At 39.6% G+C, this 13,803-nt stretch overlaps 2 protein-coding genes across 10 annotated transcripts; one reads left to right on the top strand and one right to left on the bottom strand.

Moving 5' to 3' along the window:
* Positions 1-3,416: 3,416 nt before the first annotated feature.
* On the bottom strand, positions 3,417-4,532 carry LOC109854493 (protein lethal(2)essential for life-like). Its single transcript, XM_020427626.1, has one exon. It carries the CDS (start codon positions 4,251-4,253, stop codon positions 3,651-3,653), a length of 603 nt encoding a protein of 200 aa, XP_020283215.1. The 5' UTR covers positions 4,254-4,532; the 3' UTR covers positions 3,417-3,650.
* Positions 4,533-5,857: 1,325 nt separating this feature from the next.
* On the top strand, positions 5,858-12,848 carry LOC109854504 (dynamin-like 120 kDa protein, mitochondrial). Of its 9 annotated transcripts, none has more exons than XM_020427643.1 (18): positions 5,859-6,290; positions 6,660-6,903; positions 7,060-7,195; positions 7,306-7,437; positions 7,997-8,041; positions 8,508-8,600; positions 8,712-8,869; positions 8,986-9,149; positions 9,471-9,735; positions 9,841-10,032; positions 10,157-10,341; positions 10,442-10,603; positions 10,677-10,864; positions 10,973-11,187; positions 11,259-11,516; positions 11,622-11,822; positions 11,925-12,129; positions 12,221-12,848. In XM_020427643.1, exons 1-18 carry the CDS (start codon positions 6,262-6,264, stop codon positions 12,283-12,285), a joined length of 2,937 nt encoding a protein of 978 aa, XP_020283232.1. In that variant the 5' UTR covers positions 5,859-6,261; the 3' UTR covers positions 12,286-12,848. The 9 variants fall into 9 exon arrangements, with proteins under 9 accessions (XP_020283237.1, XP_020283241.1, XP_020283232.1 ...); XM_020427644.1 differs by having other exon boundaries at positions 5,861-6,290; positions 8,511-8,600; XM_020427648.1 differs by lacking the exon at positions 7,306-7,437 and having other exon boundaries at positions 5,858-6,290.
* Positions 12,849-13,803: the final 955 nt, after the last annotated feature.

Raw genomic sequence — 13,803 nt, 5'->3', positions numbered from 1 at the left:
GAGTAGAGCCAGACATTCGAAAAATACGGGTTCCAGATAGATTTTCAAGAGATTTCTTATGTCTGACTAGACGCTGACTCGAACTACTCACGTCAAAATATTCTGCGTAAGTAGTAATATCCGAGTAGAGCCAGACATTCGAAAAATACGGGCCCCAGATAGATTTCAAGAGATCTTCCTATGTCTGACTAGACGCTGACTCGAACTACTCACGTCAAATATTTTACGTAAGTAGTAATATCCGAGTAGAGCCAGACATTCGAAAAATACGGCTTCCTGATAAATTTTAAGAGAATTTTCTTATGTCTGGCTAGACGTTGACTTATATTACTTGCGCCAAAATATTTTACGCTAGTAGTAACATCCGAGTAGAGTCAGACATTTGATATAGAACGCTTAGTATACGATAATGTGCATATTTTTCCGTCCCACTTTGCACAGACTGCGGACTGTCAAACACAGTACTTTATATATACTGTTTTTGGTGTGGTTAAAAAATATAGCACAATAATACATAGTATACTAAAACTATTGTACTTATATATATATATATATATATATATATATATATACATATGTATACATATATATAGTAGTAAATATATATATATAAAATATATAATATATAAACTCCATTAGATGTCTATTAGACGTCCATGCGACATTTAGTAGATGTCTGGATGGATGGATATTTGTGTGGGTAGATTATATGTAATAGATATATACAATGTGTTATATATGTAGAATATATATTATGTACTTGTACGGTTTTCTAAAAAAATAGATATATTTAAATAATAATAATTTATTTATTTGTGAGGTATTTTTGTGTGAAATGATTAAAACGTAAGAAGAGACGATGAACTGTTATTATTTATGTATTTGTTAATGTCGGACAATGTATCAATAAGATTTGTAAATAAGGTAAGTATTTATTTATATATATATATATAATTATATATATATAATTAATTTCTAATTAGTTTTATTTACTTATTTTTGTATTACTTAATGTGACATAGCAGAATGAAGTTGTAACAGAAGCAATGTAATCGGGATAAGCGCGAGAAGTTATATATAATACATATATATATTATGTATATATATATATATACTGTTATATATTATATATAAAAGAATATATATAATATACATAGTTTATATATACAAATATAGCATCCTATATGAATTTAAAAAGTGAAATTTCAATTTAAACTTACGTGTAAACATTTGCACGTGAGTAAAATAGAAATACATGTATATAATACAGTAAAATATAGTACATATAACAAATATGATATTTAATATATATATTATATATAATATATATAATATATATAATACATGTAATACATTCGTCTCTTCTGTAGAAATCTGTAATTGAGTGATTGTCATATTTGTGTTTCGGTTTTTTCGGATTTCATATGACCGACCCTATTCTCAAACCAGTAATAGACTATAATAAGAATTAGGATTGAGATTTGATTGAAATTTGATCATTCAGAGCAACTCAGAGCATATATCTTATTAAACATGAGTTTAGTTTTCTTTATTTTACTTTGAACTTAAATTGAATATCAATCTTAATTCATAATGTGACAAACTACAAAGTTCTTGTACCACGTAAAAATTTTAGCGGCGCTAGTTAGCAATGCTTAGTGACCTAAAATGTCTTTTGAATATCAGCCATAATGTGACTCTTATACACTCGATTCAAATAGAGAAGAGAATTTCGAAGGACAAAAACGCGTTCGTTTCGCGCACTTCCCCTGACAAAAAAGTCTCCCCACTCCACAGCCATTGGCTGTCGGCAAGTGTCCCGCCAATCCCGCACGCAACGCTATCCCTACTCTCCCCGCTTTTCTTCTCCTATGCGCAGTAAAATTCTCTTCTTTAATTGAATCAAGTGTAGCTGTGTTCCAGAATTGCTGCACCAGCACGCTGCCAGTGCTAAAATTGTGTAATATATGTGACGCAAATTATAGATCTTTAGCGCTGGCAGTGAATTTTGGAACACAGACTATATATATACGATGTGTGGAGTCTATATCTAATAATTCTTTTTAGAATTATAAAATGTACGTTTTCTTTACGAAAATTACTGAGACATTGGGTGCGTTCAGACAACTCAACGGTTGAGAGATCATCACTTACGATAGGACTATTCTTCAAAATCTGCGGCGGTTCCAAAAGTACGATCCAATCAGAAGTGATTATCTCTCAACCGTTGTGCAACGGTTGAGTTGTCTGAACGCACCCATTATTGATACAACTTCGCAAATAAATGCATAAACGCACGCATCTTAACTCTCTGCTGAAGGTTCCAATATAAAATCTCGCACAATCATTACATGAGCATTTTCATGTCCATTCATGTTTTTATAAGGCCTGGTTTATGCGGACAATAACTGTTAACTTATGCCGGAACCGGTAGAGTTTAACTATAAGATTTTCAATCACTTCTGTTTATACGCATCCGGCAATTTCGTATGAACAGAAGCATTAAAATTCTATAGTTAAACTTTACCAGTTCCGGCATAAGTTAACAGTTATTGCCCGCATAAAGAGCCGTCTACAATGGAGAGTTGTAGGCCGTAATAGTAAGAAATTGACCAATCACAGACAAAGTACAGAAGAATAATCGATTGTGATTTGTCAATTTCTTACTGTTATGGCCTACAACTCTCCATTGTAGACGGCTCTTAAACCAGGCCTAATAGCCACGTTCAACAGAATACAACCATTAACGTTGTTTCTACAACTTTCTTTTGTCTGATAGGACTATTCTTGTAGATCTCTTATTTTCAAAAGCCTGTTAAAGCAATAATTACAAAACAGTAACGTAAAGTAACGTAAACAGTTGCGTTCTGCTGGATGCAGCTGATCTGTCACTAAAATGGCGAATGGGCGTGTTGACGGGCTCTAGCCGGTGCAAACAAAACCGTTACGTTCCGTCAACGTGACCGAATCTTTAAATCTCAAACGTCACCGATTTTAAACGCTTGATTGCTCACTTTGCGGAGCAGTGTGACGCGCTTTTTTACTTCAGAAACGAATCAAACGAGAATAATTAATTCATCAAAAACCTTAGTGATAAACAAACTACAAATCAAATATGTTACACGTTACGTAATAAAAATATAAATAATAAGTCAAATATATGTTGTTATTCACCTTTCATTTTAATTTTAAACGTTTTTATTGCAACAATTTTTAAAGCAGCTCGCGCGAGATCATAACTTACAATTTATTATAACTTTTACATTTTATATTCATAGTTTGCACATACATTTGTACGATATCTATTTACATATGCGACTACATGACGCTACGAATTTTTGCTTGCTGTGAAACTCTCGTGCCAATACGACAATAGGAAATCACAGGACAGGAAAGAAAAATACAAAGCAAGGCGATTAGGATGAACAACACTATTTATTTGACGAGTACTCTTGGTCTTACAAAAACTGGAAATAGCGAACGTGGAGTATCTCATACTTGTAAAAAACAAAAACAAAAAAAAAAGAAAAAATCACTCGACTTACAAATTACATGAAATGTAGGAACGAAAAAAACGCTATCTATCGAAGTTGATACATGATATCAGTCATAAGAGAGATATTATATTATTATTATATATATTATTATATTTAATTTGAATCCTTCTTCTTCTTCTCCTTCTCCGCGCTCTTCTCCGCCGCTTTCTCCTGAAGCGCCGGCTTGCCGGTCTGCTCGATTCTGATCGCCCGCTCGTTCTGCGTATCCGGTTTGTCCTTTCTTGGAGCGGTGATGCTGAGAACCCCGTCCGACGACAAACTGGACGATATCTGATCGATATCGCACTGCTCGGGTATCAGATACTTGCGTACGAACTGACGCGAGATCCAACCGTGCTCGTCCTTCTGTTCCTCGTGTTTCGCCTCGACCACCACGCATTTGTCCACCACCTTAACGTTTATCTCCTCGGGTTTGAACTGCTGCACGTCCAAGATCACTTGGAACTTGTCCTTGTCGGCTTTTACGGTGGACGTGCCGCCTTCCTCCTTGCTGCGCAACAACTCGCCCCAAGGCCGATAATAGAGCAGAGGTGAGGTTCTCACGCGGCGATCACGGGGCACAACGAAGCGCTCGAGGATGCTCGGACTCGTTAGCTGATCCGGATAGATGCCCAGACCGAAGTTCTGGTCGAAGATTCTGTGAGGATGTTCCAAATCCTCCCACCAGTCGGAGAACAACAGCGGTACCAAGGACATGTTTGAATATATTTTATTTTACTTTTGTCTTCTTCCGCTTGCTTGACACACAAAAGCGAGTAAACGAAACTCAGAGCGCAGATATATAAGCCGGTCGAGAATATTCGCTCGATTAGGAAACGTCGCGACGAACTCACGTGACTTCTCGTTGCGATCGCTTTCTGTCGACTGTTGCCACGCCGGCGCGGCTCGCGTTTATATACAGTCGCGCGCCGGCGAACAAAGATTCGCAAAATGTCCGGTAACTGCTAGAACATTCTCGGGCTTGCTCGCGCCGCGCGAGAACCGACTCGAAATTTCGGGATTGCGTATCTTACACGTACATACGAGCGAGTGATGACTCCGCTCGGTCACGCGACTTTTATCATCTTTTTGTTTTTTTTTTTTTTATCTCTGCGCGTTATTAGAGAGACAGAAGTTTTTGATTTTCGCCGGGTTTGAAATTACATCTGCGATGTAAACTGTCAGATAACCGACCGACCGATCTTTCCCCACGACAGAGGTCGAAAAGAGAGAAACGTCAAAACCTGTGTTTGTAAATACAATCACGTCACACGATGCTGAAAGCTGTTTGACAAATCGCACGGCAATTGTTAACGCAATTTTGTGCGTTACAAGAGATCATCACAGTCTTCGTGACATTCTTGTAGTCTTGATATAATTTTTTTTTTTTTTAATATAATTTTGTTTTATTTATTGCTGTTAAAATTTGATTTCTACACACTTTCTCTCATTTGCGGTTTATATCTCTAATGTGAAAGTTTTGCGCATTGAATATTTGTATTTTACCGCTCCGGTCAAGTTAAATGATTCGATAATTATCGGACTTAAACACAAAATAATCGAATGGAAAAAACCAGCTTCTTCAGACTCTTCCAAAAAGTGACAGTTGTATTTTACACACGTCAACAATGATTCGACAATGAAATTTATTATTGAACGTCATATGAGAGAACGTATCTGGATAACAGTTCCAGATTTGTTTGTTTAAAAAGCCACCGCGAAGACGTGCGCAAGATCAACAAACATTCGGATAAAATTTGTTATCGCATCTGACAAGGTTCAGGGGGAGTCGGTGTGCAAAGCGAGGACAGACAAAAAGTTATGCCGTACTTTATTTAAAAATAAAGTACAACAAAAAATCTCTCATTCTCTTTTAAATTTTAATAAAATCGCACAAAACCTGCCCATTTGTCTGTTTTTCTTTCTTTCTATCACCTTCCACACCTGAAATCGTTAAAGTGCTAGCGAGCGCATGCGTGAGGGGGGGCAGGGGGAGACTCTCGCTCTCATCGGGATCTGGCCGTGGAATCAATAAGCGCACTCGACTTCCCAAGGCGGTCGATATATTCCCCCACGTAGTGGGAAACGTAAACGCAATGAAATTATTATCTAGGGTTTGTTCGCGTCGCACGCCTCGACACACGCTCCTACTCGCCCCCCCAAAAGGGGGGGCGCCCTGACAGCGAATTCGGTAGCCCGCATTACTGCGCGCTAAGCGCGACTTTTTTTCTTGAACAAGTTGAGATTAAAAAAGTTTTGAAGTTTCGTTGAAGTTTCGTTGAAAAAAAAAAAACGCGTTGGAGCGAACAGGAGCGTGTTGGGGGTAACGCGACGCGAACAAACCTCTATCGTCTGCTACAACTGGTCGTATTGTTGGGGTTTTTGGGGGGTTTGTTTGTCCGCGATCTAGGGAAATGTAACAAGGAGCCTGATGGCACGTCTGATGATCACACAATTGCAGACGTCTGTGTGGATTTGTCCCTCCGAGAATCCCGTACACGCGATTTTCTCAACACCTAGGTCCCGATGAGTGGGGGACACGTCCGAATTTTGTCCGGCTTTTTTGGATAAATTTTACACAATTGATCACCTTGACTCTAACGTGTCACATGTACATATTTCGCGCTCGTGAGATTTTTCACTGAGATTTTTTTTTTTAGACATTTGTTTTTCACACACGTTTTTATTTGGAACACCTCTGTGAACGACACCTCGACCTGGAAAAATGAAGGGACTTCTGCGTGGCAAGTTCGGGTGAGATTGACACGTTTGTTTTCTTGCGCCAGTTTGCAACTTGAAGTTTAAAGTTCAAGTAAACTTGCGCGTTTTTTTTATCGCGCACGAATACAATATGTTTTTCATTGAGTGATTCTGATCAGGAGTTGAGGGTTAGGATAGATGAAGATAAAGATCTTTTTTTTTTTATTGATAAAAACGTGCTCTTGTTTATATACGTTACATTCCCACATTTTTAATTTCTTATCTTCTTGTTTATTTGAATTTTTTTATTTCTCTTTAGATTTTTTCATAAAGAACAGAGGCCCATCTTTGGGATTGCAACATAGAATTGTTTCTTCGTCTTGTCTGGTTGAATTTTAATGTGTTTTTTTTCTTTGTTTTCAGTCGTGGCATTCTGCTGGTCTCCAAAACTTCTAGATACCAAATAACAGTCATCAGTTCTAGGAAGCTAATGTCTGAGAAATTTACTAGGTACTACAAGCCACTGTTGGTGTCGCCGCATTTGAGATATTACGCAAATCCACAACGGGGATATGCCATGGTGGTAGCTAGAATTTTAAGAGGAGCATTAAAGATTCGATATCTTCTTTTGGGAGGTGCAGTGGGAGGTGGTGTCACTTTGCAGAAGGTAATACATCAGAGGTCTTATGCTATTTAAGTGGTTTTTTTTTATCTTAATGTTTAATTCCAACGCATTAACTGTGTATTCGTGATGAAGAGAGTGATTGTATACTTGTAAAAAGTTGGGGAGAAAATTGTCTTACAATTATATCTTTATGTACAGAAATATGAACAGTGGAAAGATGGACTACCCGATATAGGATGGATACAGGACATGATGCCCAATGAAAAACAATGGCAGGATTTTCGCGAATCCCTTATGATGGTCAAAAGCAATACCGTGGACAAAATTGAGATTGGTATGTACACATAATTCTTGGATTCACACGTGGATCTTTTATGTGAAAACGTGAGGCGAGGCAAGATGCGTTGGGGATTAGGGCGATAAAAAAATGACAAATGTAAACAGATCCACGTATAAAGGAGTTTGGGCTAGCTAAGTATCAAGAATATAAGACGTGGTTTGATCGAAGGTTGGACGACGCTATTAAGGCGGCAGAAAGCAATCAGAAAGAGTACCAAGAGAACAGCTCGATACACAGTGAGTCGATGGAGTCTCAAGTAGTCTGTGTTCTCACGTCCTCTTTTTCATTATTCTTGACTTCGTTCCCGTGTTATCCTTTGTTCGTCCAGTTTTGTTCCTTGGACATCCTCTGCCTTACGTTTTCCCGCCGCTCAACAATCCAATTTCTTTGATATCGCTCTACTTTTACATCGTACATGCATACCATGCGAAATGGTATTTCATTTCACATGTGACACATGTACTGAGTTTTCTCTTCATTTGCAAAAGCATGATAACCTACTTGCACGAATATGGGTGTTCGTTTATCCGTTTGTAACGTTTGATTTTTAAAAGAAAGTTTTCTTAATAATTCATTTTTCTTACATAATACAGAAATTAAATTTAATAACACTACTGTATATTAGATTACTAGTACAAAGCTTCATATTCAGAAGAGTATGTCTTTACAAGTAAATTGTTCTTAAAAAAAAAAAAAAAAAAACACTTTAGAAAACTTGTAAGGAGCAAACTATTATTTATCCGTTTATTTTATATGCGAATGTTGTGAATTTATTGTGGTATCTGTTCTGTTCAGGTGCATTTGATACCATCTCAATGGTAGCTAAACAAGCTTACTCAGGTGTGTAAAACAATTTAAGATGTATCAATTCTTACGCATTTTCTTTTGCCCATTCAGCATTTTGTCGTCGAAAGAGTCGTGGGTGAAAAATCGATATATATATATATATATATTTCTCAAATGTTGTAAAAAGGAGACAAATCAGTTAGCTCTCCGTGTATATACGGACGTAAATTGTTATACATATTGAAAATACTGAATGGGACATCGTGATCATCATCTTCGCTTCGTTCATTTGATTTGAGCTTACATGTATTTTGCAGCAGCGTCGTGTTCATTTTCGTTTTTTTTTTTTTTTTATTTTATTTTATTTTATCACGCTCGCAAAAAAATCACCCGAGCAACACACTAATTCTTTGTCATCGGTTGATACTAGCTTTCTTGCAAAAAACAAAAGCAAAACGAAAAACACAAGTTGCAAATTGTCACAAGTCGTGTAAATATGTGTGATATCTTGTTTTTTAAGCAGAAACAAAAGATCAGTTCTCCAAAAACGTGGTCGCCTTTGCACGTCCATTGGCCGGCGATAATGTTAACGAGGAAGAACGTAAGAAAGCTCGTACGTACATGTAATCTCATTAATTAATCGCAATCTTTTTTGGCTCGCGAGCAAATTCTTCGCGAGCGTTCTCATTTAAAATTCGTCCCGTTCATTTTTTATTCCCCAAAGAATCATCGCAACAAAGAATGGACGCGATGCAAGACGAGGTGATGCAGATACAACTGAAATACCAACGTGAGATAGAGAGATTAGAGAGGGAAAACAAAGAATTGCGTAAGCAGATACTTCTGCGAGGGAGTCAGAAGTTCAGCAACAAAAAGATCAAAGTAACTTAACTTGCGTGCCACCTATAACGCGCTATATATATTACGCGTCTGTTTTCTCTCGTAATCGTAAATCACAGGCTCATCTTTTCGTTTTTTTTTTTTTTTTTTTTTTGTAGAAGTCACTGATTGACATGTACAGCGACGTCTTGGATGAGCTCAGCGACTACGACAACACCTATTCTACTGCTGATCATTTGCCCAGAGTAGTGGTCGTTGGTGACCAAAGCTCCGGTAAAACCTCCGTGCTCGAGATGATCGCACAGGCGAGGATCTTTCCAAGGTGCGGTTCTTTCTGATCATTTTACGTTGGCAACATAGAGCTTGTACTCATGGAGAGGTCATGCGAGCGCAAGGAGGATCGACAAAGAGAAGATATATTTTTCTGTTTCAATTGTGGCCACTTATAGAAGAGAATAACAGAGAACACGGGAGCCACAGTTGAGACAAAATATATCCAAATATATCTCTCTTTGTCGAATCCTCTTTGCGCGGCCCTCTCTATGGTTAGCATATAGGCATGGCCTCCTCTCCATGAGTATAAGCTCTATGGTTAGCAAACACGTGCGCGCGTCATAATTAATCGCTTTGCTTTAATATTCAGAGGTGGCGGCGAGATGATGACGAGAGCACCGGTCAAGGTCACATTGAGCGAAGGTCCGTATCATATAGCGCAGTTCAAAGACAGTTCGAGGGAATTCGACCTCACCAAGGAGTCGGAACTGGCCGAGCTTAGGCGCGAGGTTGAGCTGAGAATGAAGAACAGTGTCAAGAACGGGAAGACGGTCAGTCCGGATGTAATTTCCATGACTGTGAAAGGTCCGGGTCTTCAACGTATGGTTCTAGTCGATTTACCCGGTATTATTAGCGTACGTATTGTTCGCATACAAGCGACGCTTCAATAATAAAAAGCTCCACTTGAAGAAACTTTTGCAAACTGTTAGCTCATGAAAAAAAACTTTATTTCGAGACAGACTGTAACGGTCGACATGGCGGAAGATACTCGCGAGGCGATCAGACAAATGACCCAGCACTACATGAGCAATCCAAATGCGATAATTCTCTGTATACAAGACGGTTCCGTCGACGCGGAGAGAAGTAACGTGACCGATCTCGTAGCCCAAATGGATCCGTCGGGTAAAAGAACGATCTTCGTCTTAACAAAAGTAGGGATCGATGATTTTTTCTCTATCTCTCTCTCTCTTTCACACTATGCTATCAAAGCGTGACTTGTGCGCTTAAACGAACGGACGCAAACAAAATTGCAGCAATTACTGTCTTGCAACACAGGTCGATATGGCGGAGGAGAACATGGCCAATCCCGACAGATTGCGCAAAATATTGTCCGGCAAATTGTTCCCGATGAAAGCGTTGGGTTACTTCGCTGTGGTTACCGGTCGCGGCAGACAGGACGATAGTATACAAACAATTAAGGATTACGAGCAACAATTCTTCAGAAATTCGAAATTGTTCAAGTGAGTTTTCTCGACAATTGAATTAGAAAAAATAATATACAAACAAACGTCGACATGACGCTGAGACCAATGTGGTGTCGTTAAACGAGAATCTTTGCAGAGACGGTCTAGCGATGTCGGGTCAGGTTACCACAAAGAATCTGAGCCTGGCGGTGGCCGAGTGCTTTTGGAAAATGGTTCGCGAAACGGTGGAACAACAAGCGGACGCGTTCAAAGCCACGAGGTTCAACTTGGAAACCGAATGGAAGAACAACTTTCCGAGGTAGGTAAATTTGATAAGTGCTCCGTTCGATTCTTCTGTTACGCTTAAAATATGCTGCTCGCGCTGGTTTCAGGTTGAGGGAACTGGACAGGGACGAGCTCTTCGAGAAGGCGAGAGGCGAGATTCTCGACGAGATTGTCAATTTGTCGCAAGTGTCGCCGCGACACTGGGAGGAAGTGCTGATGATTCGTATGTGGGAGAAGGTCAGCATGCACGTTTTTGAAAGCATCTACTTGCCCGCCGCTCAAAGTGGAAACCCAAGTGCGTGCTCTCATGTAAAAATGACAAAGTCGTTGGCTGAATAAGCGGGAAAGATTCGCAAATGTGATCTTTGTTTTTTTTTTTTTGTTTTTTTTTTTTGCATTGCAGATTCGTTCAACACGACCGTCGATATCAAGCTGAGACACTGGGCCGAGCAGCAGCTGCCCGCGCGTAGCGTCGAAAGCGGATGGGAGTGTCTGCAGAAGGAATTTCAGAAATTTATGGCGCAAGCTCGGCTAAGTCCGGATCACGACGATATCTTTGACAACTTGAAGAACTCGGTTGTCAACGAAGCAATGAGACGCCACTCGTGGGAGGAGAAGGTAAGGAAACGCAAATCTTTTTGTCTCTCGCGATCGGAGACCAAGATCGATTTTTTTGTTTTTCTATTCAGGCGTCGGAGATGCTGCGCGTCATCCAGCTCAACACGTTGGAAGACAGAAGCGTGAACGACAAACGCGAGTGGGACCACGCGGTTCGATTTCTGGAGAGCTCCGTCAAGGAGAAGCTGCAGAGCACGGAACAGATTCTGCGCGACATGCTGGGTCCCAGTCGCAAGGATCGATGGCTCTATTGGCAGAGCCAGACCGAGGATCAGCAGAAACGCGCGGCGGTCAAGAACGAGCTCGACAAAATTCTCTACTCCGATAAAGTAAAAGACGAGCGAAGCGAAGACTCGAAACTACTTTCTCTCTTCTACCACCCGGATGTTTCCCGGATGAATTTATCTGATTCCGCAATTCTCATTCATTTGCAGAAACACGCGCCCACTCTGACCCACGACGAGCTCACGACCGTGCGCAAGAATTTGCAACGCAACGGATTGGAGATCGACAACGAGTTCATTCGGGAAACTTGGCATCCCGTTTACAGAAGATTCTTTCTTCAACAGAGCTTGGCGAGAGCGTACGACTGCAGAAAGGGATATTATCTGTACCACACCGGTCACGAATACGAGGTACTTACTCACACGTCTGTGTGTAAGTAAATTAGAAAATTTTAACGTCAATCAGTTTTTTTTCGCGCAATTTGAAACGATGAGTTTTTTTTTTTTTTTCAGATGGAGTGCAACGACGTGGTGCTGTTCTGGCGAATTCAACAAATGCTCAAGGTAACCGCGAACGCGCTCCGTCAACAGATCATGAACAGAGAAGCTCGAAGATTGGACAAGGAGATCAAGGAGGTTCTGGAGGATTACAGTCAGGACAACGAGATCAAGGAGAAGCTACTCACGGGCAGACGAGTCACACTAGCCGAGGAACTCAGTACGCGTTTATTTTTACAACACGTGATTTTTTAATTGCCTCGCAACCCCGGTTGTTGCCGAGAAAAATTATCGCGTGTCTTCTTTTTCAGAACGGGTCAGACAGATCCAGGAGAAACTCGAGGAGTTCATTCAAGCGCTGAACAAAGAAAAATGAACGCGGCAAGTGTCAACAACAACAACAACAACAAAAAAACTGAACATTGAGCTGAGTGTCGAAACCCCCCGGTGACTTTGACTCGCTAATTAATTAACTCGACGGAGGTGCACGTGGGGGGAGGAGATAGGTGCGGAGGATTCTCACATTTCGCGGAGAATGTGAATATGCGCGCGGAACATTGCCGCTGTTTGTTTGCTTCTCGGGAATTGAATTATCGATCGAAAGAACGCCGAGTTGACGCGAGCAAAGTTTGTAGAGAAAATTACGATTTAATTGTGTGATGTATAAAAAAAAAAAAAAAAGTAATTATAATATATTAATATATTAAGCAATTATATAAATGATTTACGTTCTCTTAGAGCGATTTGATATGTGACGGTCTGAAATCTGTGTAAAAAAACTATCGACGTTACGTCGAAGACTGATTGTTTCATCGAGGTGATTTGTTGCTCCGCGCGCGAAGGTACGCGGGCAAAAAATTTATTGCGGCGATGGCGTTGCGCGATCATGTTGCGGAAATCAAATTTGATTTTATTGCGCGGCCAGCGTAAAAGCGAAAACAAATGAAGAGAATTTGTTTAATTCGCGAATACGCGTAGTGGTAGTTTGTACGTAGAAAAAAACAAAAACAATTTAAAACAATTGAGACTTAAGGCTCGTTGAAATTGTCAAAACAATTTAATTGAAACCTAGGAACGTGCTGTTAATCGGAGATGAAAACGAGAGAGAGAAAAAGAGAGAGAGAGATCAATCATCTGTGCTTCGAATGCGAATCTTGAAAGTCGCGCGCGCGCATTTCCCTGTTTTGGGAAAATCTTTCAAATTCTCGTTGAATTCGATTTTATTAGCGGCTAAGGGTTTGGAAGGTGTACACGGTCCCTCACAGTTAAGTCGGTCATTATGTGCACACACACACACACACACAGCCCGTGACATCTTTGGAAGAATCCAGTAATACCCTAGTGTGAATATTATACGCAAACTTACCGTTTTTTCAAGGTGTTGATTCACCTTTGTGTCGATGACGAGAAGCTCCTTTGCACGTTGTGTGTGTGTAATTGCATTTCTGTGATACGAAAGCAGCACTCGAAACGTGACACGCACGTGCTCGGAAAAGTGTCCGATTCAGACTAATAGCGAAAAAAAAAAAACAATAAAAAACAATAAAAGGTCATTCGCAAACAAAGTTGTGTTGTTTTTCTTCTTCTCACCTCCAAATATTAATTTCAATTCTCGTTTGACTTGTGTGTTTTTGTTTTTGTTTTATTTTAAACAAGGTGTGTCTCAACGAGCGGACGTTTATTGGGGAAAGAAATGTTTAACAAAAAAAAATACCATAAAGTTGGAAACTAATTAAGAGTCTTGAAAGACACCAGGACACTAGGGAACAGAAGAATTGTTGCGATTAAAAACAATTAAGACTTAAGGCTCGTTGAAATTGTCAACAAGAAATATATAAGTATATTCAAAAAACACTTGTAAAAATTTACAAGTAAAATTCGTTACATGTATATA

The sequence above is a fragment of the Pseudomyrmex gracilis genome, unplaced genomic scaffold (assembly GCF_002006095.1).
Source record: "Pseudomyrmex gracilis isolate BER0280 unplaced genomic scaffold, ASM200609v1 scaffold_68, whole genome shotgun sequence".
NCBI classification, from domain to species: Eukaryota; Metazoa; Arthropoda; class Insecta; order Hymenoptera; family Formicidae; genus Pseudomyrmex; species Pseudomyrmex gracilis.
The sequence above is the reverse complement of the archived record's forward strand: the minus strand, read 5'-3'. Positions and strand labels throughout refer to the sequence as shown.

Excerpts from the sequence above, each read along its gene's own strand:
- LOC109854504 (XM_020427643.1), top strand. The coding sequence starts at position 6,262 with ATGAAGGGACTTCTGCGTGGCAAGTTCGG. Across the intron at positions 10,865-10,972 it reads CGCTCAAAGTGGAAACCCAA|ATTCGTTCAACACGACCGTC; the intron begins GTGCGTGCTCTC and ends TTTGCATTGCAG. Across the intron at positions 11,517-11,621 it reads AAATTCTCTACTCCGATAAA|AAACACGCGCCCACTCTGAC; the intron begins GTAAAAGACGAG and ends ATTCATTTGCAG.
- LOC109854493 (XM_020427626.1), bottom strand. The coding sequence starts at position 4,253 with ATGTCCTTGGTACCGCTGTTGTTCTCCGACTGGTGGGAGGATTTGGAA.